Source organism: Salvelinus alpinus, chromosome 15 (assembly GCF_045679555.1).
Source record: "Salvelinus alpinus chromosome 15, SLU_Salpinus.1, whole genome shotgun sequence".
Lineage (NCBI taxonomy): Eukaryota > Metazoa > Chordata > Actinopteri > Salmoniformes > Salmonidae > Salvelinus > Salvelinus alpinus.
Window position 1 is genome coordinate 29,043,292 of NC_092100.1, and position 25,308 is coordinate 29,068,599.

Here is a 25,308-nt window from a genome sequence, read left to right on the forward strand (position 1 = left end):
CCTAAATTGCAGCCATTTAAGAACATATAGTCCCATATTGCAAGGATCACCACGATAAAAGTACATTGTCGGACAAATAAGTATGCTAGGTCCTCATCATTATGCCCCCTTCCCCTTCCTCAATTCTTGGGAGTCTGTCTCCAGTTGCTGCGCTGGCACCTGGAGCGCCGCTGAACCAGCGACTCCCACACGTGTCACGTGGCCAGTGTAAAGAACACAGTTAAAACGGTGTTGTGCCAGTTTTGAACATTTCTCCAAAAGTTAACTCCTTACAGAGCCTCCAAACCAAGTACGTCTGTATTAATTTAATGTGTTTTTCTCTCAATTTTAAACCTCGTTTATGTTGGACCCAGGTTGGAGCCCAGCTTTCCTACAGTCTGAGACTGATTTCATACAGAAACCAGATGTTCCCGGGTTTGGCAGTGGCGCTATATAATTGCTTTGGTGACTTTAATCTGTCGTGGTAAGTATGATGACTGATGTGCAGGATACTTTGTACACATACTGTATACTGATTACAATACAAACGCGGTTATTCAATATAGGGCTCCCTGTGATATGCAAATATGCACCAGAGTCTGGCAATTACATTTAAATGTAATGCGTCATGGTAGGATATATAACATATGCAACACAATTATTCCTTTGAGGGTAAACGCATGTATGTCCGTTTTGCTGGCGTAAAATACGGTTTGTTGTTTTGTTCAAATATTCATTTTTGCAAGTTATAAACTGCATGGTTAACCAATAGTTACATTTATGAAGGATATTAATATGAACATTACGTTAGGAACACTATGTTCTAATGAACATAGGACATGTTTTTCTATTTAGGAATCTTATGTACAGTTTAACATAAGATCCGACACGGCCCCCTCCTATAGCGAATTCGAATTTGCCAAATTTGCGGCTACGTCCTATAAGAGGGAATGTCAAAGTAGTCATTCTTCGAAATGTTTTGGAACATTTTATTCTAAAAACACCCCACTTCGATGGAGCACAGCTACAGAAGTGACTTTTTGTAGCAGGTTAGGAGAGCGTTTTATCTAACCCTAACCTTACCCAATGTCCTAACCTTAACCTAATTATCCTAACCTGCTACGTTATTTCTCCTAACCAGCTTCATAAATTCTCCCAACCTGCTACGAAAATGTCACTTCCGGTGGTAGCTATATCGAAAGTGGCGTGTTTTTAGGGAATAACGTTTTTACATTGCTTCTTCTGAGGTGTCATTTGAATGGTAGACAACTGGTAGATGGTCTGGGCCCGTTTTCCCAAACGTATTTTAAGGCTAAATTCATCGTTGGAACTTTCGTAGGAACATCGTCAAATCCGTTTCCCAAAACCATCCATCAGTAAAGTTACTCTTGAAAACGCTCGTTATTTAACGACTGCCTCAGACCACTCGTAGAACAGCTAAGTGTGTCGTCTGTTAGATGTTTTTTTGTCCTTCCGCCTCACTTTATACACAGAAGATCTCCGCTAACCAAAATCCAGATGTTTATTTGTCTTTCTGTGACTACCGATAACTTTAAAGAGACTGTGACTACAAATACAAGGTTTCCAATTTCTTTGCAATTGTTACTAACAAGCGAAGGATAAAAATATGATTAAATGAAAACCGCGGTGTCTGTATTCGAATACAGATAGGCTACGTATACCAATATGCTGTTTTTAAATTATATTAAAATAAATGTCATGTTTATTCAATTTAGTTTTATTTAGCTATTTGTACGTTACTGTCTGTAATATTTGCATCAATATATTTAATGATGTGGAACATGTGCGCAATGATGTGGCAAATCTTGATTTAGTGCATTATTATAGGGTAAGCATTAGAATAAGCTGCAGCAATATTTGTAGCCATAGGTGATCCACTGGATGTCATAAGGTGAATGCACCAATTTGTAAGTCGCTCTGGATAAGAGCGTCTGCTAAATGACTTAAATCTCTCTAGGAGCTGATCTGTAGGTAAGATTTGAAAGGGAGAATACTGATCCGAGAGCAGCGCTGCCTTTCTTGCGAGCGTATCAGAATCGACATATGCCTCAGACGCAATTAGTGAATGTTCTCTCTGCATGTTGTTTTGGTAAACACATGTTACAGCTTCGGCTGTTGTACAAAATATGCATCATTAAAACACTCCTAAACCTAAATTCAATCGTAATCGGGAAACCGTAGGGGGGCTTGTCTGCTATAGGAAGATTGATCCTTGCAAACGTTCTTGCAAATAGTTCTGGGAATTTGGGGAAATTAGTTTGAACGATTGCAACTGCAGAGATCATTTATTAATAACAACTTAAATGAAAAACAGAAAATAAATTATACAATGTAAATAACTGTAAATATAAAAGGAAAATATAAAATGTACTTTTGTTCCTCTCCTTTTATGTTTAATTCTCATGTGATTTATCTTCATATCAAGGAGCAGAGCCTGCTGATGAGATGGGATTAAATGAGTGTCATGGATTTAAGGGAAAACCCCTCACATACTGCAGGAGAAACATCAAGATTGCAGAGTGTTGGGTTACAGAGAATAAATGGGCAGGACCTCAGGGTCATAACTGTTCCCTGTCATTATGTTGACTCAATGAATGGAAACAATCCGGTTGGAAATAATCCAGAAAATCTTTGCATGGATGATCAGTATTATGAAATCCTCACAGGATGCTGTGTGGCGCTTTCTGATCTCTGAGATCCTGAGGGAGAGGAAAATAAAGATCAATGGGAAAAGAGTGGTAAATAAAATCAGAGGGAAATAGGTTCAGTGGGACACAATGAGGAGAATTCATATAAAATATGTTCTGTGCACCCTGCTCATGCTGGGGCTACTCTGTCTGATGTTGTATGCCCATCAAGGCTTCACTTCCACCTGGGACACCTGGCACTTAAAGCAGGGCTGTACAAGCTCCCGCGTTCTTTTAGGGCCCCCACCAGAGAGCCATGTAACTAAACGGGTCCCTTCTACGCCCCCAGACAAGACAAAGTGCCAGTCTGCGCATCAGTCCCATTTTAAGTCTCAGACACATCCCAAGTCCAAACTTCAGTCTAAATCCAAACCTCAGGCAAAGACCAAATCTAAGTCAAAGAAAGATGAGGGGACAAAGGCTGTTCCGGTTTTACCTACACGACCACCTTTTGACTTTGAGGGTTACCTGAAGGATAAGGACAACCGGGACTTCCTACTGCTGATGGACCAGCTAGGGAAGTGCTCAGGCGAGCCCTACATGCTCATTGCTATCAAGTCAGTAGTGGCAGACTTTGAAAGGAGGCAGGTAGTGCGGCGCACCTGGGGAAGAGAGGGTGTGTTCCAGGATGGGCAGACAGTAAAGACTGTATTCCTCCTTGGTGTACCCAGGAACAAGACCGCCCTGCCTTTATGGGACCGGCTCCTTGCCTACGAGAGCCACAGCTTTGGGGACATTCTCCTCTGGGACTTTGATGACACATTTTTCAACTTGACACTTAAAGAGACCCACTTCCTCCAGTGGGTGAATGACAGCTGCTCCAATGTCCAGTTCATCTTCAAAGGTGACGCTGATGTCTATGTGAATATAGAGAACATTCTGGAGATGGTGAAGGGTCAGAAGCCTGATAAGGACCTCTTTGTGGGTGACATCATCCACCATGCCCACCCCATCCGCCGGCGCAGCAGCAAGTACTTTGTGCCTGAGTTTGTGTACGGCCAGACTATGTATCCGTCATATGCAGGAGGGGGAGGCTTTGTGATGTCCGGTCACACCGCCAGGCGGCTGAGTGGAGCGTGTCAGCAGGTAGAACTATTCCCTATCGACGATGTGTTCTTAGGCATGTGCTTACAGAGAATTGGAGTGAAACCGTCACACCATGAGGGTTTTCGTACATTTGGCATTGTGCGCCCCTCTGCTGCTCCCCACCTCCAGGTGTTTGACCCTTGTTTCTACAGGGAGTTGATGGTGGTACACAGCCTGACAGTGCCACAGATCTGGCTCATGTGGAACTTGCTGCATGACCCCCAACTGAGCCGTCACAGTGAACTGGCCCCCACCCTGTGGCCCTTCAAGTGGAGGGGCAAGGTACTCGGAACAACAGGACAGAAGGACTCAGAGACTACAGTGGAACAGGACTATGATGTTAAAGTGTTTGTAAAGCATTGAGGGGTTTGGTTTATGTTGATCAGAGGGACTACACTGTGAAAGCCATTGGGATATGGAAGCTGTGATTGAATGTTTGCTAGTTTATTTTGAGGCAATACAGTGGTTTTTGCTTAAAAGTTTACAGCCATTGTAAATGTACCCTTTTTCTAAGAAAAAAATCCTGTCATCTTTTTCATTAACATCCTGGATGTAAAACCAGTCTGTATACTGGTGGTAATGTTTAAAATATCCCTGCTCCATTTAGGTACAGTATGACTGAATCCATCTTTTTATTTTATTGCACAGAGCCTCAATAAGGTCAATATTGACTGAAGCATGTGCCAGGTTGATTTTGTGAAATTGAATGTACACTACAGTGTTGTCAATTATGAATCTTTGTGTGTGATAACACATCATATTACACCTGTACGTAGACTTGAAAGGGAAGTTAGGGGAGGCAAAGCTCAATGCATCAACTGTATAGGACACATCACTGCACTCTATACTCCTCTGTAAACTGGTCATCTCCGTACATCTGTCGCAAGACCCACTGGTTGATGCTTATTTATAAAACCCTCTTAGGCCTCACTCCCCCCTATCTGAGATATCTACTGCAGCCCTCATCCTCCACATACAACACCCGTTCTACCAGTCACATTCTGTTAAAGGTACCCAAAGCAAATACATCCCTGGTTCGCTCTTCTTTTCAGTTCGCTGCAGCTAGCGACAGGAACGAGCTGCAACAAACACTCAAACTGGACAGTTTTATCTCAATCTCATCATTCAAAGACTCAATCATGGACACTCTTTCTGACAGTTGTGGCTGCTTTACGTGATGTAATGTTGTCTCTACCTTCTTGCCCTTTGTGCTGTTATCTGTACCCAATAATGTTTGTACAATGTTGTTATGTTGTGTTGCTACCATGCTGTGTTGTCATGTGTTGCTGCCTTGCTATGTTGTTGTCTTAGGTCTCTATGTAGTGTTGTGTGTTTTGTCCTATATTTATATTGTATTTATTTATTTTTTTAAATCCCAGGCCCCCGTCCCCGCAGGAGGCCTTTTGCCTTTTGGTAGGCCGTCATTGTAAATAAGAATTTGTTCATAACTGACTTGCCTAGTTAAATAAAGGTTAAATAAAAAAAGAATAACTGTAGCTGTGGTAGGAAGTCCCCAAGGGACCTCATTATATAGTTCCACACTCTGGGGGAACTTTCCTAGAAATGTTCCCGCAGAGGTATGAACACAAAGAAACAGTTCACACCTTCATCAATGTTATGTGCACAGCACCTCTTTTTTTTTGTTCATAATTAGACACACTGAACACGACAATTACCAAGCAACAAACCAAAGGTAAAGCCTGAACATGAGTGGGTGGTGTGCTATCATTTACAATTCTTCTGATAATCTGAAATCATACAGGGTGTTCCTTTTTAAACTTGTATGTTCAGCTATACCTCCAACTGTAGTCCAAATGCTTTCTTTACACTACATGCTGTTGATATGAAAATAGAAAGCAATCTGTTAACATGAAATTGTCCCTGGTGGAAAAACTGTGCATGTACTGCTTTTTCGTGCTCTTAATAAATAAATAAAACAAAACTTTTTTTGTCATATTTATTACATCCATTTGTTCACATCCTTTTTGTACACACGGTAACAGGATTATTTTTAATTAACAGAATTCATAATGAGCAGTGTTATAAAATTATAAATGTTGAGTTTCAGTAGATTTAATGAGCTCATCTAAATTTATCACAGCAATCTTGCATCGTTTCAGTCGGAAGCATTGTGCAAGCGTTAAGCAGACCGTTCTGATTCACCGCAGTAATGGTTATTGCTTTCTATGACATGCTTGATAATGTTGATCTATACATGTTCTTTATTGTACAGAAGTAAAGGTATCCAAAATATAAAAGACCACATTCCAATGAATTTGATTCACAAGTTTAATTAAGGATAATTCCCATTTCCAGAAATGGGTTAACTGTACTGAATCCACCAAAAATAATTACTTTAGGGGAGGAGGATAACACACAATATAAAGGGAGACAATACATAGAATTAATACGAGTATTACACTAAACTGAAGTTGTCCATTTCTAATTCATCTTAAGGACAACGATTCATTCATTCGAATGGAAAAATAGGATTACCTCAGAGGAAATAAAATAGCTAAAACCAACTGATGAAAATTAAGCATTCACTTGCTCCTGGCATTAAAAAAATATCTGATATGTCCACCTGAGATTGGGCAAGCACAGCCCAGCACACTAGCTACTCACTCTCAGCAGTAACATTCCAGAAACATCACCGAAACATTGGTGGTGTTGCATTTGTTTTCTCGCTCAAAGCTGAGTGTGCATTGTATTTGAATTCCAACACAACCAGTCTGTGTATCCATCTCAGGTCATGAAGGGCTGGCCAGTGGGTGCTCAAACTGATGTTATAACCATTGTCTTGCTGTGAGATGTTCAGAGTGATATACAAGTTTCTGTGTCCAGCAACAATAACATAAGACCAGACAAAACAATGTATTGTGTACTGTGCAAATCTTCCAATCAGAATACCAGGGGGATATGTGATGAGGATGACAGCGATGCCCTTCATGACTGAGCTCAGGACCTCTACATCAAGGGCTCTCTTCAATCCGTATCGAGAAAGTTGAGTTACAGCGTAATTGAAAATTAATTACCTTTACATTTATCGTGCTAGCTGTAACACTTCAGCGATACAGATTGAATAGTGACCCAAGTCTTTAATCTACTCTTTACTGTTATGTTTTCTGGAGCAAGAGGACAATGATGACTATGGGTGACAGTCAGCCAACCATGTTAACTTTTCATGCTCAAGTCATACACAATGCAGTTCTATAGCCTAGTTTAATTTACAGAGAGAAGTCAAGACAGGCTTGGTGGGAGATGAGGCACAATGTTAACAAGCCATTCTACCTTTTCCTTTTCTTATTTTTTTTTTATTCAACTTGCACAAAGCAAGGGATAAAATTAAAAACAACAGTACAGGTTTTTTTTTTCATCGCAACTCATGAAACAAGTCAACGTAACAGAATGAACAATGCCCATGTAATAAGCCTGCATCACACGCTGTAAAGCTGAGGCCTGGAGGGCTGGTCTGACTGGGGCTGACATGATGGCAGATAGATACACAAGATGGGAGGAGGACACACACTTAAAAGCCTCAGTCACACCTCTGATCTAGCACCAGAACATTATCAACCCACTGTAACACTGATCACACACACATCCAGGGGTTCTAAACATCATAGACTGTACAGGGCTCCCTTCCCTATCCAACAGTAACCCCTCCTTGTCTCAGCTTTAGCCCATCTTCAGCATCTGTCTCTAGTACTAAGTGGTTATTAAAGCTAAACTAGAGAGATGAATGAACCCTCCAGGTCCAGGGCTTAGGAGCGCCACTGTTCTCTCCACTAGGGAGAGAGAGACATCAAACAGAATCCCTAAGTAATACAAGTGTCACGTCTGGTGTGTGCTGACCTTAAAACAATTCAGACCCACATTGTACCATTATCTTAAAATGACAAAAAAAAAGAGCACACTATTTACAAATCTGTACAAACACCAGAAGAGACTGCTGCTGCACATAGTCCCAAATCTACCTGCTAAACATAGGGAGAAGTCTCAGGAGACTAAAAACTGAATGATAAAATATCTGCATTAAAAAGCACAAATAATAGTACTTGGGAGAGATTAAGATTATGGGTCAGGGGCCTACAATAAAAAAAATATTGTTTAGGAGGGAATGTCTGCTCTTCTGAGCAAAAGGTCAAATTTTTACAAACTAAAATGTCTGGATAACTTAAAACATCCTGAACCATCTTTGGCAAAACCTTTGGCAATTTAACACTTTAAATTAAAATTAAGAATGATAGCAATGATGAAGTAAATCTGAGGGATTCATTTAGGTATCTCCTGTGAAGAGAGAGAGAGATGGAGGGGGAAAGAGAGAAATCATGAGATAGCATGGGGAGGAAGACAGGGGTAGCAGTGGACAGTGGAGGGGATAGTGTACTTGTGGAAGGAAAGGAAATCAGTCACGGGATAGAGGAGCTGGAGCCTTTCCTCTTCCATCACTAATAGAAATAAAATGCACAATACTCCTCATTGGATAGGAAACAACAAGAAAGTAAATAGGGTGTATCTTAGTGCAAATGTTCAAATGTTTCCATCGGTCCTGGCAAATAAACACAAAACAAACTAACTAACTACAAATGCAGTTAGTGATTTACGGCCTTGCAATAGGAGGTGGCTTATGCTGAGGACTTGTTCATGGCATGAGTGTATGAACGTGTGTGTGGTGTATGTGGACCAGTATACGTGTGTCTGTGTTTGATCATGTGCCAAGACAGTTCCCCCTCAAAGCATGCAGAGCACTAGGACCCTCCATGGGGAGGCCAGTTTGTGCTTGTCATCCTTTACCACTCTCCTTTTAAAAACAACAACTTCTCTATTCATGCAATTGTTTGTGTCTGTGTGCATGCACGTTTGTTTCTGGAACTGTCTGTGCATGTAATGGTGTACTTGTTATGCTAGTGCTGCAGATATGAGATGAGCCTGCATCCATATGCATGTGTATTAACCGGTAACATGAACATATAGTGGCGAAAGGATTGAAATGCTTTTGGTATCAGTTTCTGATATATGTGTGCATGTCAAGCATGTATTAAGTCATTTTAAAAACTGTAACATGCACGCAGGTGCTCATTTGTGTATGCAGGTGAGCATGTGTTTGTGGACGCCGGCATACAAATGTGCATTGATGAAACACATCTAATGGGTGTTTTGATGATGAAGACCATTGGGACAGGGTGAGTCAGAGGTGGGAGGGGGGTGGGATGAAGGCTGACGTAAGGCTCCTAGCAGGCCTCTGGATGAGGTGCCCGTCACCGTGGGGCAGATGGGTCCAGAGGAGCTCCTCTCTGGTGTGAACATGGCAGTGGGTGAGAGATTGAGTGAGACAGAGTACACTGCTCTTATCAGCCTAGGGATGCTGTGGCGTGGACTGGAGGAGGGGAGAGACAGGTTTGGCAGTAGGATGCTGTTCAGTGGGCGCTGGCCTCGGCTCGGGCCCGGCTGCTGGGTCTGGGGGCACCGTACAGAGTCACTGAAGCTATGTGGTTGTTCTGCATCACCTGGGACGACAAGTTTGCACAGTTAGGACACAGAGTTTACATACAGGCCTTTGTACTACTCAACCTAATGCCATCATCACTCACGACTCAGGGAACACACCAAGTTCTTACCTCAAAGATCATTCGCTGTAGTCCAAAACAGAACGTAGAGCCGAAGGGATTGGTATTATTTGCAGAGGATGACCTGTGAAACAGAAAAAATGAACACCTTTTTGGTAACTGCAGAGCCAGCAGTCAGTTGTAGAGTGAAAACACTTCATCGGAAAGTAGTCATGTAAATTCTAACCCAGGCATCTCTTACCTGTGGAGCACGACAGGCTTCTCCATGGGGTGTCCAAGAAGCTCCTGAACCTGATCCCACTAAGGGAGACACAACCATAGTCAGTCAGGAGAACACAAACCTTCTCTGAAGTCACAAATACCTATAAAGTTAAAACATAGTTGCTTGTGTGGTGTTTTTCACAACTCTTTATCAAAAATATACAGTATGTTGTAGGAAAACATTCAGTTAGGCAAAGACTGAGCAGGTCAGGCATGTCTGACCTTGCTGTAGGTAGTGAGGATGCAGTCCTCCCACTGAGCATCAGCAGCTTCTGAAAGACACAGACAGGATTACATGAGGAGACTTGACAGAGGTCAGAGAGGAGACAGGCAGAGTGCAAAAGGAGCACCAAAAAACTCAGGAAATACAATACAAAAGCTGATTAGAAACTCACCTTTCTTAATGACAAGTGGAATCTTGAAATCGCATCGATGATATCTAGTATTGAGAGATTTAACATGTTACTGAGTGGGGAGCACTGCAGTCCTGCGACTACATTACTTCAACCACTAAAGAGTTAATAGCCTCTTATGGCTCGACTGCAAATCATTAATTCAAATTAATCATATGTCTGAACATTGTATATTTGAGCCAAGGGCCAATAAAGTGCCAGTCTTAACTGAGGCAGAGAGACTTACATGTTGAAATTGTAATGACCAGGGAAGTTGGTATGAAGGACAAACTTCTTCACCAGGTGTGTGGTGGAATCAAAGAGTATGTCCTGGAACGACAGGAAGAGGGAACAATCAGAGGTCAAAACTGTACATTGAGCTTTAATGTCAACATAAAAAAGACAAGCCCTCTTTTTACCCTCCCCCCATATAACACCAAGACCTACCACCCCCAGGGTGAAGTAGTTGAAGAAGTAGTCATTGCATTTGGACGGGACCTGCTTGTGAGGCGACGGAGAGTGGATCTTCATCTGAAACAGGAAACCAAAACATGAAGAGAGCTTGTTTATAAACAGAGAGGGTCATATCAACTGAGAGCAGCAAGTCAAGTATGAGAAAAGGGGGTCAGGGTAAAAGAAGGAGACAGGGAAGAGAGTTAAGGGCCATACCTTGTCCTCTGACTTGTAGAAGACCTTGTGTGGCGAGCCCAGAGCGCTTAGCACATCTTGACAGGAGTCTCCAAAGTAGATGTTCCTCTCCACAGCACGCACCTTGGCATCAGCCATCACCCCCGGCCCGCAGCCTGACAACAGGGCACAAGTACACTCATTATCCAAGCTGAATATGACCTGATGTTGCAAAACTGTTGGAGCACATCATTTCATTACGAATGCATGTAATACATCAAACCAGAGACAACAAAAACAGCTGGTCAAAAGACACACGTCTAAACACTGGATGAGGGATTTCAAGAGACTTTCAGATGACTTACATATTTTGATAGCCCTCTTCCCGTCTACTAAAGGGCGTAGAGTACAAGTACATAGTGTACATGGCTCCTCCTGTAGGTTATTTGTTTAGCTCAGCCTCTCCAGGGGAGGGGCCTGTCAGAGGTGATATTTGGTGATGAGATCAGCAGGGCTTTACATATGGACTGGAGAGAGCATGGAACGTGATGGAACTGAGGGACTTGCAGGAAAGCACTATTCTGTAGCTCCAGCAGGAGGCTCTATTACAGTCCTAACAACAGAGCTGGAGGAAGGAATTAATTAAAGGAAGGGAGAAGACTAGCCTGATCCAATTAGAATTGTGGATGGATTGAGCTACGGGAAGAGAACACCTACGTCCTCCAGTCCCGTCAGTGGCATGTGTTCAGAGAGCCTCAAAATGAATATCAACCTGAACAGAATAAGCTTCAATTACACAGTTCTGATGGTGTTGTACTCATAGACATGAGTGGGTTGAGATGTCCCTTTGCTATGTACCTGCAGTGAGGATGCGAAGTCTCAGACCAAGTGGTCCCGCACCATTCTTCAGCACGTCCACACACTCTGCATACACGTTGCCAAGGAAACAGGCAAGGGGCATCACTGGAGCCCTGAGGAGCGACAGAGTGAGTCACAGTCATGTTTTTTTCTGCAATCCAAGATCACACATCTCGCAATACTTTTAAACCTAACCATATTCAAAGGAGAAGATGGTGTTAGTTGAAGCATTTCCATTGGAGTAAACAAGCTCACCAAACACACAGTATCTTCCCCTTCACCTTATACTCCACCTGCTTCCTCCATCTCCCCATAAACTTGCCATGCTCAACCATTATTCCAGGTGTGCTTGTGAATACATTATGTTCTTACTTGGTATCCTGTAGGTTGTTCCCAGTATAGATGTACATCCGTTTCACTGTGGCCCCGTGCGGAATCTGCAGGGAGGCCAAGCCATGGGCAAAGTTAGGCTGTCAAAGCAAAACAACTGGGAGTAGATTGGCGTGTGCATTTCAACAGCTCACATTCAACATATAGAGACACAAGCACTCACATCAACAGCTTTATACTGTAGCAATGCATTTTCACAAGAAAATACATACTAAGCAATTTTTTGGCAGATTTTTTTTGTATTTCCAGCATTATCAAATGCTTCAAAACCAAATACTCATGCATCACACAGCTCTATTGGTGATGTAGCAATTAGTTTGTTAATTCCCTGTGGTCAAAATGAGGCACAGGGGTTTTCATTATCTAACAAATAATCCAAGCCAAAAAGACTAGTACTTTATCTGGTTAACAAGGTCTATTAGAGGTTGTTAGCCAGGTAAAGTAAATTTGAAAAAATAGATGAGGGGAACAAGAAGAGCAAGTTACGGAATACATTTGCAGTGTGGCAGATACTATATGTCAAACAGGGTTTATAAGGCAATTATAAAGCCAGTCAGATAAAAACAGCATACTAGGGATAAATATAACAGGAACAGGTAATAGTCTCACCTCATACTTGGGAGCTTCATTCCATGAGTCAAGCTGGAAGGAGAAGGAGAGTCCCCGAAAGTTCAAGTGGAACAGTTGCTCTGCAGCATTGTATACTGTGGAGTGAGGAAAACATGGTCAAACACAAGAAGCCTACCTTGCAGCATTCTACAGTACTATCAATAAGAAACAAAGTTGTATCTGCTGATTGGTGAGGTGAGTGTCTTTCCCTTACCTCCAGGGTGTGTGGCGCCAAAGGACTGGTCAATCTGCTCTATAGTGGGTGCTATAGCCTGAGTGTTGAAATGTACTCCACTGCAAGACAATGACACCATTTAGGCTTAGATACTATTACAATATATTACCAAAAGTATGTGGACACCTGCTCATCGAACATCTCATTCCAAAATCATGGGCATTAATATGGAGTTGGTCCCCCCTTTGCTGCTATAACAGCCTCCACTCTAACAGCCTCCAAGGCTTTCCACTAAATATTGGAACATTGCTGCGGGGACTTGCTTCCATTCAGCCACAACAGCATTAGTGAGGTCGGGCACTGATGTTGGGTGATTAGGCCTGGCTCGAAGTTGGCGTTCCAATTCATCCCAAAGGTGTTCGATGGAGTTAAGGTCAGGGCTCTGTGCAGGCCAGTCAAGTTCTTCCACACCGATCTCAACAAACCATTTCTGTATGGACCTCGCTTTGTGCACGGGGGCATTGTCATGCTGAAACAGGAAAGGGCCTTCCCAAACTGTTGCCACAAAGTTGGAAGCACAGAATTGCCTAGAATGTCACTGTATGCTGTAGCATTCAGATTTCCCTTCACTGGAACTAAGTGGCCTAGCCCGAACCAGGTAGGGCAGGTAGCGTTCTTCTGGCATCCGCCAAATACAGATTCATCTTTCGGACTGCCAGTTGGTGAAGCGTGATTCATCACGCCAAAGAACGCATTTCCACTGCTCCAAAGTCCAATGGCGGTGAGTTTTACACCACTCCAGCCGACGCTTGGCATTGTGATCTTAGGCTTGTGTGCTTCCAGAGGCAGTTTGGAACTCGATAGTGAGTGTTGCAACCGAGGACCGACGATTTTTATGCACTCGGCGGTCCCACTCTGTGAGCTTGTGTGGCCTACCTGTTCGCAGCTGAGCCGTTGTGGCTCCTATTTCCACTTCACAATAACAGCACTTACAGTTGACCGAGGCAGCTCTAGCAGGGCAGAAATCTGACAGACTGACTTGTTGGAAAGGTGGCATCCTATGACAGTGCCACATTGAAAGACACTGAGCTCTTCCATTCTACTGCCAAAGTGTTTCTATGGAGATTGCATGTCTGTGTGCTAGAATTTATACACCTGTCAGCAACGGGTGTGGCTGAAATAGCCGAGTCCACTCATTTGAAGTGCCACTAATTTGAAGGGATGTCCACATACTTTTGTATATATAGTGTATATGTAGTAGCAAAGTCCCACATCCAACATAAGATGAACAATGTGCAAAACAAACTATTCTCACTAAGTAAAACAAACAATTCCAGTCTGACAAATTCCCACCTCGCTCACATATACATTTGTTAATACTCACACAGGTATTCACATTAGGAACAGATGATCACTCACCAGTATTTCAATTTCACTTTGCTCAAGTCGTATACTTCAATCACCTAAACATTACAGCAACAAGAGACGTGATTAGTGTTCAACATACAGTGTTTACTGAATGAAGTCTAAAGTCATGACCCACGAGCGCACCTCTCCCTCACCTTCAGTCTCTGGTTACAGGCATCAAACAGCAGTTTAATTCCATCCTGAGTCAAGTTGAGTATGAGGTCATGACTGAGTGGCGTCTAGAAACACAGAAAGATAACATGTAATTAACATGTAATTACAGGGAACAGTCAATCAAGAATCTGTCACATTAATCTGACAGCCCACACCCTACATCATATCAAAGAGCAGTCATCTCATCTCTTACTTGTTCACTGTAGAGAACCTGGACATTCTTGATGATGCGGCAGTGTTTCTGTAAAATGGAAATGGCCTGGGCCAATGGCATCCCTGTGACAAAAAGATGGAAAAGATTAGAGATAGATTTAGTCCGCATTTACAAATTACAAACAAATATGAAAAATAACAGACAGGGAAAAGATTTAGGGTGTGTGGTCGGATGAAGAATACCAAATAACCTATTATCTTCTGAGTCACTTACCTAATGCGAATTCCCATTGCTCATGTCCTAAAGATCTTTCAGGAACAACTTCCAGATCCAGCATTGGCAAGTAGGGAGAAGGATTTTCAACGAGGTTCTGTGCCTGTGCCAGAACTGGACGTTTCTTTAATATTAGACTGCCTGATCCTTCTCTTCTTAAATCACTCCTTTTCAATTGCACGGTTTCTACACAACATTAAGCTATTAACACAATAAAATAATACTTAATTCATAGGCATACACAATACGGGTTTACATAAAACACCCTGAAATATAGTGACAGTGGGACAAATGACACCTTCTAGGGGCCAAGACACTCCAAAACTTAGTTACAGCACACTGCTGTTACCATCCTTTTGGACCAGCGATCCTTGCTGACAACGTTGGCATACAGGAATTGCGCAACAAACTTGCTTAATTACACACAAAGCTTACTGATAATTACAGGTTGGTGGCTGACATATAACTCTACCAACAGGTCGCAGTTGAGCTAACTGAGTGATGTGCAAATGACGATCACACCACAACTAGCTAGCTAGCTAGTCTGAAATCGTTCCACACTCGTCACTATCTAAACAGCTCTGTTGTCTCGCTTCTGATTAGACAACTCAGCAGCTTGACAACAATTATCTGCGACTTGTAGTTATGCTAGCTAGCTCTCCTGTATAGTTATTGTAATCAAAATCCACGCACAATTATTAATAAATATAAAACGATGTTCAAAAAGAAGAAACCAAATACTGCAATTCTGTCTGACAAAACAAAAACAAAGAACGTCTCAAACCCGTTGACTGACGTTACGTTGCTGTTTTCTTTCTTCCCGAGGATTCAACAGCAATCTAGCTAGCTATGAATTGAAATTGTAACAGTGAGTCACTTAGCTAATTTTCATAACATGACTATTAATTAAATGTCCATCGAATTCCTTTTTTCGTTTGTTGTGTCTTTATCGTGAATTGAAGAGAAAGGAATATAAACACTTCACAAACAACGGCAACTTCCAACAAAACACCAACACTATCAGCTGATTATTCAACTTCCTGTGTGTCGTGAAGAAACAGCCACTTCCTGGTCAGCTGACCAACATATTTCTTCAAAATTCTCGCTTATCATGTTTAAATTATAGGCTATAATATCTATGTGAACATGTCTATGTTTGCACATTTCTATAACTAGTGCAATTAACAATAATAATTTCTAATCAAACTGTATGCTAATCAAAAACTTGTCTATGGCCAGGCTATGTACATTGTACAATTTAAGTACTATTCATTAATATTCAGATACAGTATAAAACTAAACTATTTGACTTAAATGCTTATTATGCCGACTTCAATGAGCATACAGGTGTAGCCTATTCATGGTGCACTGGTATCATGTTTGCTGGTTGTTTGCTGCATGGTTGTAAGATTGCCTGTTATGAGTGTCTGACTCAAGTGATGAGTTCTGTTTACCATCTCACGTGTTTACAAACTTCAGAGTCTTGTGACTGAACAATGCCATACTTGAAAGATTATCTGAGTTCAAGTTCGGAGCACACATAGACCTGGCTAGACCTGAGACTAGCAACTTGTTGACCATAGTAATTATTCATAGGATAAAATAACCTCAAAGAGAGGCAGACAGCCTTTAAATTTTAGACAGTCATAAAGTCAGTAATAAATGAGTGTTTCTGGAAATGGTGAGTCTTAAAAAATGCACAAGACCTAGTAAAAGGTTTGTTACAAGTTTATTATGAAACACATCAAATTCAACACAAATTTAAATTGCCCCTTAACAAAACAAGCTAAACAAGCTAAACCATAAAACAGAAAGAAAGAAAACTAAATTCTTCAGTAAAATCTTAAAAGGTAGGCCATTAAACACAGAAATACACAGTTCTTCATAGCATAACCTGAACACAACAAAAGTCAACCTGTATCAATAACTTAAAACAAATAAGAAAATAAACATTTTTTTTATTTTTTAAAGTGAGCAAACTCGGAAATAGTCTCTGGTGTGTAACTTGCCTTAATGCCAGCATTAAGTGAAGGGTGAAGCTCAGACAGGGCTACAGCTAACTGGGACTCAGGGGAGTAGGCCTACACATGAAGGGAAAGATGAATTATATTGGAAATCCAGGCTGGGATTTGTCATAACTGCAGTGTTTTTTGGACATTCCTGACCTCATGCAAACATATCGTACTATCTAACCAACATTTCAATTAAATAAAGGTTCACAAAATCGCGAAGTAATAAATACCCAATATTTCTATTTGTTTTTGGTTGTAGCTGGAGGTAGGCCAGTTAGTTTCTGAGTGTCCAATACATTTTGTAATTCTATTCAAGAGCACTGCCACTTTTATCAGGTACCCTATACACTGGAGTAGATATCAAACAAACCATTTGAAATAGAGCTCTCAGAAAATGGTGAAATACTGTACACATTGCATAAACATCACTGTGGAAGGTAGCGTAAACCTGTTCGTTCCTGCTACCTACATTGGTATGCTAACTTGAGGTGACACACCGTGCTTCTACACCTGCATTGCTTGCTGTTTGGGGTTTTAGGCTGGGTTTCTGTACAGCACTTTGAGATATCAGCTGATGTAAGAAGGGCTTTATAAATACATTTGATTTGATTTGATACACTAAAGCAACAGGCTAAGACTATACACATTGTTTTAATGAGCTAGAAATGCAAAAGAACTGCATCATTACTGGGATGTAAAACATTATGCAAGTATGTGATATGAAAGTATTTAGGATAAAAACCTAAGAACATAATCCAAGGAAATACAATCACATGCAGTATGAAATTAGAACTTGATTCCCCAGCAAAGTGTGACAAACTCCTGCCTCTCCCACTGTCCACCTAAACCCCATTATTTCTGACCTGCACATCCACATCTTACAACTTGCTGTCTACCATTCATCCCTTTACAAAACATAGGCTACTTCCTCCACCTTTCCTCTTTATTCAAATTAAAGCAAATTAACTTTGAATAAAATACTGAGCTGATACATTACAAATGACTGGTGGAAAACCACCGGTACATTACTGCTGCTAAACTTGACCTTAGCTTTCTCCTTTAATTTCAAATATTGAGCCTCAGATTGTACAATCCATCACTGTTCAAACTGAATAACATACACACCTGTATTTCTGTGATTTATCTTACTTATTTTATCTCCTCACTGACTCTTTACCTATTTCATCCCAATATTTCATGACTGGTTGAAACAGTGTTGGATTGCAAGCCTTCTATCTCTTTTAAAGATTTTGCTCTTTCTTATCTCCAGTACAAACAACTTGGTAACACTTTATTTGGGTAGTCCCAAGTAGATGGTTCGTAGATGTTCAATAACTGTCAACAACATTTCAACTAACTATCCACTAACCCCAACCCTAGCCCTAACCTTAACCCTAACCCTTATTTTAAATTCTAAACCTAAACCTAACCCTAACTTTAACCATAACTTTAGCAAGCAGTTCCTTATCATCAGATAGCTTGTTGAACGTATGACCATCTGTATATCATCTATACGGGACTATCCAAATAAAGTGTGACCAACAACTTTATATGAATAAACCGTTACAACTATTCCGCTAGGGGAAGAGAAAGAAACACTGACAACAGCTAAATAATTGATCAAACTCAAGGATATTCAGATAACCTGAAACATACGAAACAAAACTGTTGGGTATGTTAGTGAGACAATGTTGCTGTGCCTTTGCATCATTTTCTGGGAGAAATTTACTGCTTAGACGTTATAAACCCTGATCTAGATGAAACGTGAAATAAAGAGAATAATAAAAATAAAAAAACAATGCAGAGGAAAAAGACTATTTGCCTCAATTTACAGAGAGCGAGCTCAGCACTGACCTCATTGTGTGCTCTGTGCTGCTAGTCTCATGTTCAAAGACTGTTACAATAACATTAAAGAGGAGACAGGAAGACAGAAAGTGCCTCTTTGTAAAAGTAACTTTTCTAGAACACAACTTTCTATATTCTACTAACATCCCATACGAAAGCCGAAAGACTGACAAATACAGTATGTATATAGAGAAAAGAAATACAAAAAGTAAACATCATGACTTTCAAACAAAACATGAATAAAATAATAACAAATACAATTTCATTAAAATAGTGCTATAATAGGATAAGAGATAGCTTTTAGGCAATCGTTTACAGTCCTTTATAAATACAAAATAAATAGGTGATTGAATGGTAACTACTTGTACTTGATGGTAGGCCTACTTCCAAACTACCTGATGGAAGTTGATACTCAATAAATAATCATCAAAACTTGAAAAACAAAAATGTATGTATGCTCAGTGCTCCTCAGGTGCTCCTTGAAAACAAACTTTCTGGGAAATAATAAGGTAGATGGAAACAGACATTTGGATTAATTAGAAATACAGTATATCAATTTAGAAATAAGTTATTATTTAAGAACAAATATGTTCCATTTAATAATCACCCAGTCATTTCCTATTTATAAAGCATTGTAAATGAAAGTGCCTCCAAAATATTTTGCATAGGGGGACAAAAGAAAACATAGATAGGCGCTCCATGCATACAGAAGGCGAAGTGGGGACTAAACTGAATGTATCACATAGTGCAAAACCCCGCAGAAGACAACGAGGTTTGGGTCGATCCCCTTAACCCACACTTTAAAACTAAAAGGAATCCCACCCCACCCCACCCCCAAATCCCCAGCAATGTGGACTTTGGTCTCTCCAGTTAACAGCTTGATGTCAGGGTGTGAGACTGGCATAGTACGACGGACAGATCACCCTGACCCACTCCCTGTGTCTTGCTGGCCTCTAGCGCATCTTGTGATCATCAGCGTTGTTACCCATGTTGGTGCCAGGGCTGGGGTCCTGCTGTCGCCTGGGCTGTGTCAGAGGGGGGGGGGGGGGAGAACAGATTTGATACAGCCAAAAATACCATAATGAGTGTGTGTGTGTGTAATGTGTTGAAAGTGGCCTCAGATGGGGCACCAATGAGTGCAGTACATTCAGCAGAGGGCACCAGAGAGTTTCCAGCTGAGGCTAAGGGGGGGGAGTCATCAACATTACACGCTTTAAAAATTAAAAATAACTTGTCTGCCTGTCACAGATACATATGTTTATGCGTCTACTTCTAAATCTCTCCCAACATAGATATATGTAAGACAGACAGACAGACAGGCAGACAGACAGACAGACAGACAGACAGAGGGAGAAAGTAGACGCTGGTACAAGTCTCTGAGCTGAAATGGCATGTAGTCGTCATCCAAATGACTCACCATAATAGCTTATTTTAAACCTGGTCTGGTTCAGTCTACTACTCTAATCCTAAATGAGACACTGACGCTCATCCATTCTTCCTCTTTAGAATCATAAACGGAAATAGTGTCTTCAAAACAATTAATAATATATATTATACCATAGTTAGTTATTACTGCAATATTGTCAATTTATGAAGATTTTATGAACTGGCCGATCACAGGTTGTTGGAGAGTGATTTCGAAAACAACCACACGCACGCACGCACGCACACGCATACACATGTGCGCTGCTCCCTTAGTTAAAAAATGAAGGAAAATAAATATTTGAAGTGTCCTTGAGTCAGAGGAAAGAACGTCTATGTAAAGGTTCCCCCTTCAGCCAAAACACACCAGTTACAGTTGGGTAATGGTTGATGAAAAAAGGCTTTCTCACACCACACACAATGTAATGTGAACTGGACCAACTTCCAAAACGAAAATAAATACAAAAATCAGGAAAGGTCACACTTTTTTACAATGATCTGAAACTTGGACTCAATACATAATAATATACTTTATAAAGTGCAACTACAGACAAAGGAATATTATTTTGATGATACACATTACAGTAAGCCTCAACCCTGGGTGGAGTGCTACCGTAATTACAGGAAAGGGAGAGTATTAATCCTCTAATTCCACCTGCAGAATGGGGCTCTGGGCTGATAAAAAATGTAATATTTATTCTTCATCCATCTCATCTTCCTCAATCATCTAGATGGCTATCACTGTCCTGTCCTGTATCGCTCCTACACACATGAGCACACATGCACGCACACACACAGACACCAAGAAAAACACAAAACCTGAACAAAGAACATGAAAAAACACGCAAAGGCCACACAACATGGGAATTACCCATATATGCTTTACTTAGACACACATACTCAAAGCTGACACTGACAACCTTGCTAGAGAAGAGCTGTGATTTTGGAACTAAATGACAGGTTTCTAACCCTTTAGAGGCCTCCTAGCTCCCACTTTATGGCATACTGTCATTGTGCTGCTGGCCTTTATTGAGTTATGGTGGACTGAGTATAGGATCACAAGTTCAGACCACAGAAATGTAATGGTTGAATGTCCTCTAGAGCCAGGCGCCCAGATCACATAAAAACAGGGTCCTGTGCTGTCCAAATGCAAATATTATCTTTCATCTAAAATAAAACCAACAATATCAGCTTCCTCCCTCCTTGAGAGGACACCAGAGCAGGGGGATTCAACAATTAGAGAATTTGCTAAATGCTACAGTCCAATCTGAAAATTCTGAATCAGAGCAGTACTGCTATTTCAACATAACTTGGATGGAAAAAAACGTGAAGAAAATGATTATGGGGTTTCATTTTTCCACCACAGTCAGTATTTGAGAATGAAAGGCATGGAAAGGGTTTAGTTGGAAGATGTGTCATACAGTGACTACATGCACACCTTCCACACAATCCTGTTTGAGACTATCTCCTCCAGGCTCCATGTCAGAGACGTCCATTTTCCTTTTTCTTTGACCAATAATACCTCCATGGCTTATTGATTTTCAGAAGAAAGGAGTCCATTCTTCCTGAGGGAGCTTGAGGGTATGTTACTGAGTGAGGAAATACTAGACGTGAACATGAAAGCACTACTTCAGATGCTCTCCCCCTCCCTCCCTCTCTCCCTCTCTCTCCCTCTCTTCAGAATCATGTGCTGCCAAGCTGTGGCAGATATGTCCCAGCAGGCCTTGCAGCGGACTCCTCCGGCAGCAGGGTGAGGGTGGGTGGTGTGTGTGTAAGGAGGTCTGTTCTCCATTAGGCACTGGGGGGAGAGTGTGTGTGGGGGGTCTGTCTTCCAGCTTATACCCTGGTAGGATTTCCTGGCCTGCACACATCATACTATCATAAAATCAGAAAATGCATTTAAAAAATCCAGAAACCATATTCATATGACTGACCATGAGATTTTGGGGAATGAGAGAGAAGGAACCCACATTATCACTAAGCATTCATTACAACAGTGTGTTAACTCAACAAATACTGTTGACATGTAACTTTCTCTCTCTCTCTCTTCACTCACTCATTCAGTCTCTCTATTTCTTCACACGCAGGCACTAAAACAGGCAGACTCAGATACTTTAAATTGTTCACATACATGCACATGCTCTCGTGTTGATTCACAAACACACAGACACCTCACTACGCACACAAACACACTCACACATCCAACACACACATACCACACACAGGGTTTAGTGCATGACAGAGTGATATTGAAAAGCAAAGAAGACAGACCCTAGTCCTTGAATGCCATCAGTCCCAGATTTTTGATGCCACAGGGTCCTAAAAAAATACAATTTCGTTTTCATTTAGGATCAATCTGAGAATAAATGAATACGTTTCTTTGTGTTCTTATTATGAATAGACTCTTCATGCACTAAACCTACTGTAGATACCATAACAAATACTTTTGAATAAAATACACACACACACACACACACACACACACACACACACACACACACACACACACACACACACACACACACACACACACACACACACACACACACACACACACACACACACACACACACACACACACACACACACACACACACACACACACGATAACTCAGACAAACACACAATAAGTTCAAGATTTGTGTTAGAGAGTAAAATATCTAAAACAATCCGGGTTATTCACACAACTGTCATGGTAATTTACAGCTACCTTAGGGGAAATTGGCAAGGGTTCTCATGGTAACAATCTCTCTACATATAGCACACAGGGGACACAAACAATCACAACCTTCCAACATCACATTTTTTTGTTAGCACTAATCATGTGACCATGGGGACATTCAGAATCTGTCAAACCACTAGCCCACCCCATCCCCAGTCTGTCCAATCTCGCTCACCTCAAGGTCCTCTCTGTGCGAGCGGTCCCTGTCCTCAAAGTCCCGGGTCCTCCTACGTGCATCCTCAAAGGCTGCTTGCGCCAGGGCATCCTCATGCTGAACACACACAGAGGGGGAGAGAGACACACAGTTTGTTTTGACCAGTGAGTGGTTGTTTTGGTTGTATATGTAGGGGCAGGGGCACAACATGTTAAGTTTAGTTCTAGTTAAGCAATTTAAAAGTAGTCCGTCTAGAGGTGTACTGTATGTAAATGTGTGTAAATATAGTAGCTAATTGTTATATCTAGTTGTGTGTATTGTGTTGGTGGTGCTTGGGGACCAGGGGTGTGATGAAAGATGTGCTACAGTACCTGTGCTCTCTCCTCATCGAACTCCAGACATCCCATCCCATCTAGGCGCAGCATGTCTATCCAGCCCTTCCAGATCACACACACTCCATTCAGGATCATAGGGGCCTTCAGGTACACCTGCAGACAGACCACACAGACACAACAACGCTCTGGCTCAAACATCTAGGAAAACATATACTACCAAATGAATGCACAGATCTGGGTACATTATTCAACACAGTCGTTGTGGCTCACTTTTAACCACTCAGATAAAAGTAGTAAGGTTTTCTCAAATAACAAAATAGAGGAAAGGGTCACTCAGTTCACTAGAGACACTTCTGTCTCTGTCTTCTCCCATTCCGTCTAAGACTTAGGGGAGGGGTAAGAGGGATGGGAGGAGTGCTGATTGGAATGAAAGAGAAAACCTCACTTGCGTCAGAGTGGCTCGTACAATAGGGGGTTTGAATTGTAAAACACATGCAACCCATTCTGAGCAAACAGAAAGAAAGGCCTATTGAAGATCCTCTTGAATCTAAACAAGGAAATGGTTCTCTAGTCCCACGTACAGGCATACATACACTAACATTCCACTTTTTCTCTCTTCCTGTCTCACCTCAGGCCCAGCCAAGGCCCAGCCTAGCTCACTGAGATGTTTTCTTCCTGCCATGTTGCTGTTTATTTATCAAGGCTGCTGTAGGATGGAGAGAGACAGAGGGACAGCAAACCAAGGCTCTCCTATGAGAAATCAGTAAATCCTGACTTTATTTATACAAATTAGTGTGTGTATATACATTAATGCCCTATCGCTAAGTATGTTTATATCCATATGAGACATGAGAGAAAGAGAGAGCGAAAGAGAGCGAGAAAGAGAGAGAGAGAGAGACAGCAAGAGAGAGGGGGAGAGAGCATGTACAGGACTCCATGGCAGTGTGAGACAGAGAGAGAGAGAGACAGAGAGAGAGAGACAGAGAGAGAGAGACAGAGAGAGAGAGACAGAGAGAGAGAGAGGGGGGAGAGAGCATGTACAGGACTCCATGGCAGTGTGAGACAGAGAGAGAGAGACAGAGAGAGAGAGACAGAGAGAGAGAGAGGGGGAGAGAGAGGGGGAGAGAGCATGTACAGGACTCCATGGCAGTGTGAGACAGAGAGAGAGAGACAGAGAGAGAGAGGGGGAGAGAGCATGTACAGGACTCCATGGCAGTGTGAGCCAGAGAAAGGGGTATAGTATATGGTTGTCTGTTTGGCTCAGGGCCATAGAAATAACACATCCCTGAGGCTTTGGAATTCAGTTCCAGACAAAAGCGTGTAGTCTGTCAGTCTGTGTGTGATGTTTATTTCTGTAGCTGGGAGTATAGGGAAGGAGGAAGAGAGAGGGGACGGGCTTTGGCTATAAACACGCATACCCTCTTTCAGACACATACACACACGTAAACCTAATCACTCTGAAACCCAAACACCAATCCTAGCCATAAACACACACACTTACAAACATACTGTCTGAGAGGTCAAATACTGTCTGCACAATGAACAACTTATTGATTTCACAGAACAGCCCAGTTCCCAGTTGTCAAGTGAGTCAGCACCTAGAACCATATCCTCTCTCCCCTTTCATTCCTCCAACTCTCTGTCATCACACCACTCTGACATCTATCCCGACTCTCTGTCATCACACCACTCTGACATCTATCCCGACTCTCTGTCGTCACACCACTCTGACATCTATCCCGACTCTCTGTCGTCACACCACTCTGACATCTATCCCGACTCTCTGTCGTCACACCACTCTGACATCTATCCCGACTCTCTGTCGTCACACCACTCTGACATCTATCCCGACTCTCTGTCGTCACACCACTCTGACATCTATCCCGACTCTCTGTCGTCACACCACTCTGACATCTATCCCGACTCTCTGTCGTCACACCACTCTGACATCTATCCCGACTCTCTGTCGTCACACCACTCTGACATCTATGCCGACTCTCTGTCGTCACACCACTCTGACATCTATCCCGACTCTCTGTCGTCACACCACTCTGACATCTATCCCGACTCTCTGTCGTCACACCACTCTGACATCTATCCCGACTCTCCAACCAAACAATACTTCTTCCTCCCTGGCAACTAACTCTCCTCCCTC

At 41.8% G+C, this 25,308-nt stretch overlaps 3 protein-coding genes across 11 annotated transcripts in view; 1 reads left to right on the top strand and 2 right to left on the bottom strand.

The window, feature by feature from the left end:
- The first annotated feature begins 215 nt into the window (after positions 1–215).
- On the top strand, positions 216–7,437 carry LOC139539874 (UDP-GlcNAc:betaGal beta-1,3-N-acetylglucosaminyltransferase 9-like). 2 transcript variants are annotated; one of them, XM_071343237.1, is made up of 2 exons: positions 216–463; positions 2,426–7,437. In XM_071343237.1, the coding sequence occupies exon 2, from the start codon at positions 2,778–2,780 to the stop codon at positions 4,134–4,136; it is 1,359 nt and encodes a 452-aa protein (XP_071199338.1). In that variant the 5' UTR covers positions 216–463; positions 2,426–2,777; the 3' UTR covers positions 4,137–7,437. The 2 variants fall into 2 exon arrangements, with proteins under 2 accessions (XP_071199338.1, XP_071199339.1); XM_071343238.1 differs by having other exon boundaries at positions 2,432–7,437.
- On the bottom strand, positions 7,059–15,706 carry LOC139539875 (phagosome assembly factor 1-like). 2 transcript variants are annotated; one of them, XM_071343240.1, is made up of 16 exons: positions 14,664–15,706; positions 14,430–14,512; positions 14,218–14,301; positions 14,075–14,118; positions 12,695–12,774; positions 12,481–12,575; positions 11,854–11,918; positions 11,482–11,594; positions 10,666–10,799; positions 10,444–10,527; positions 10,244–10,326; positions 10,000–10,043; positions 9,827–9,876; positions 9,585–9,643; positions 9,395–9,467; positions 7,059–9,283 (listed from the first exon to the last, which is right to left on the bottom strand). In XM_071343240.1, exons 1-16 carry the CDS (start codon positions 14,725–14,727, stop codon positions 9,194–9,196), a joined length of 1,245 nt encoding a protein of 414 aa, XP_071199341.1. In that variant the 5' UTR covers positions 14,728–15,706; the 3' UTR covers positions 7,059–9,193. The 2 variants fall into 2 exon arrangements, with proteins under 2 accessions (XP_071199341.1, XP_071199340.1); XM_071343239.1 differs by having other exon boundaries at positions 11,854–11,951.
- Positions 15,707–16,373: 667 nt separating this feature from the next.
- LOC139539867 (core-binding factor subunit beta) overlaps positions 16,374–25,308 on the bottom strand; it is a 39,643-nt gene continuing 30,708 nt past the window's right edge. For 2 of the 7 annotated variants that reach the window (XM_071343213.1, XM_071343212.1), the window contains exons 5-7: positions 23,190–23,306; positions 22,840–22,935; positions 16,374–19,545 (exon numbers count right to left, since the gene is read on the bottom strand). In XM_071343213.1, coding sequence (XP_071199314.1) covers positions 19,474–19,545; positions 22,840–22,935; positions 23,190–23,306 — 285 coding nt within the window. In that variant the 3' untranslated portion in view covers positions 16,374–19,473. Of the gene's footprint in view, positions 19,546–20,803; positions 21,804–22,213; positions 22,262–22,839; positions 22,936–23,189; positions 23,307–25,308 lie in introns of those variants that run through there. The other 5 variants (XR_011668029.1, XM_071343217.1, XM_071343215.1 and 2 more) reach the window with 5 other exon arrangements.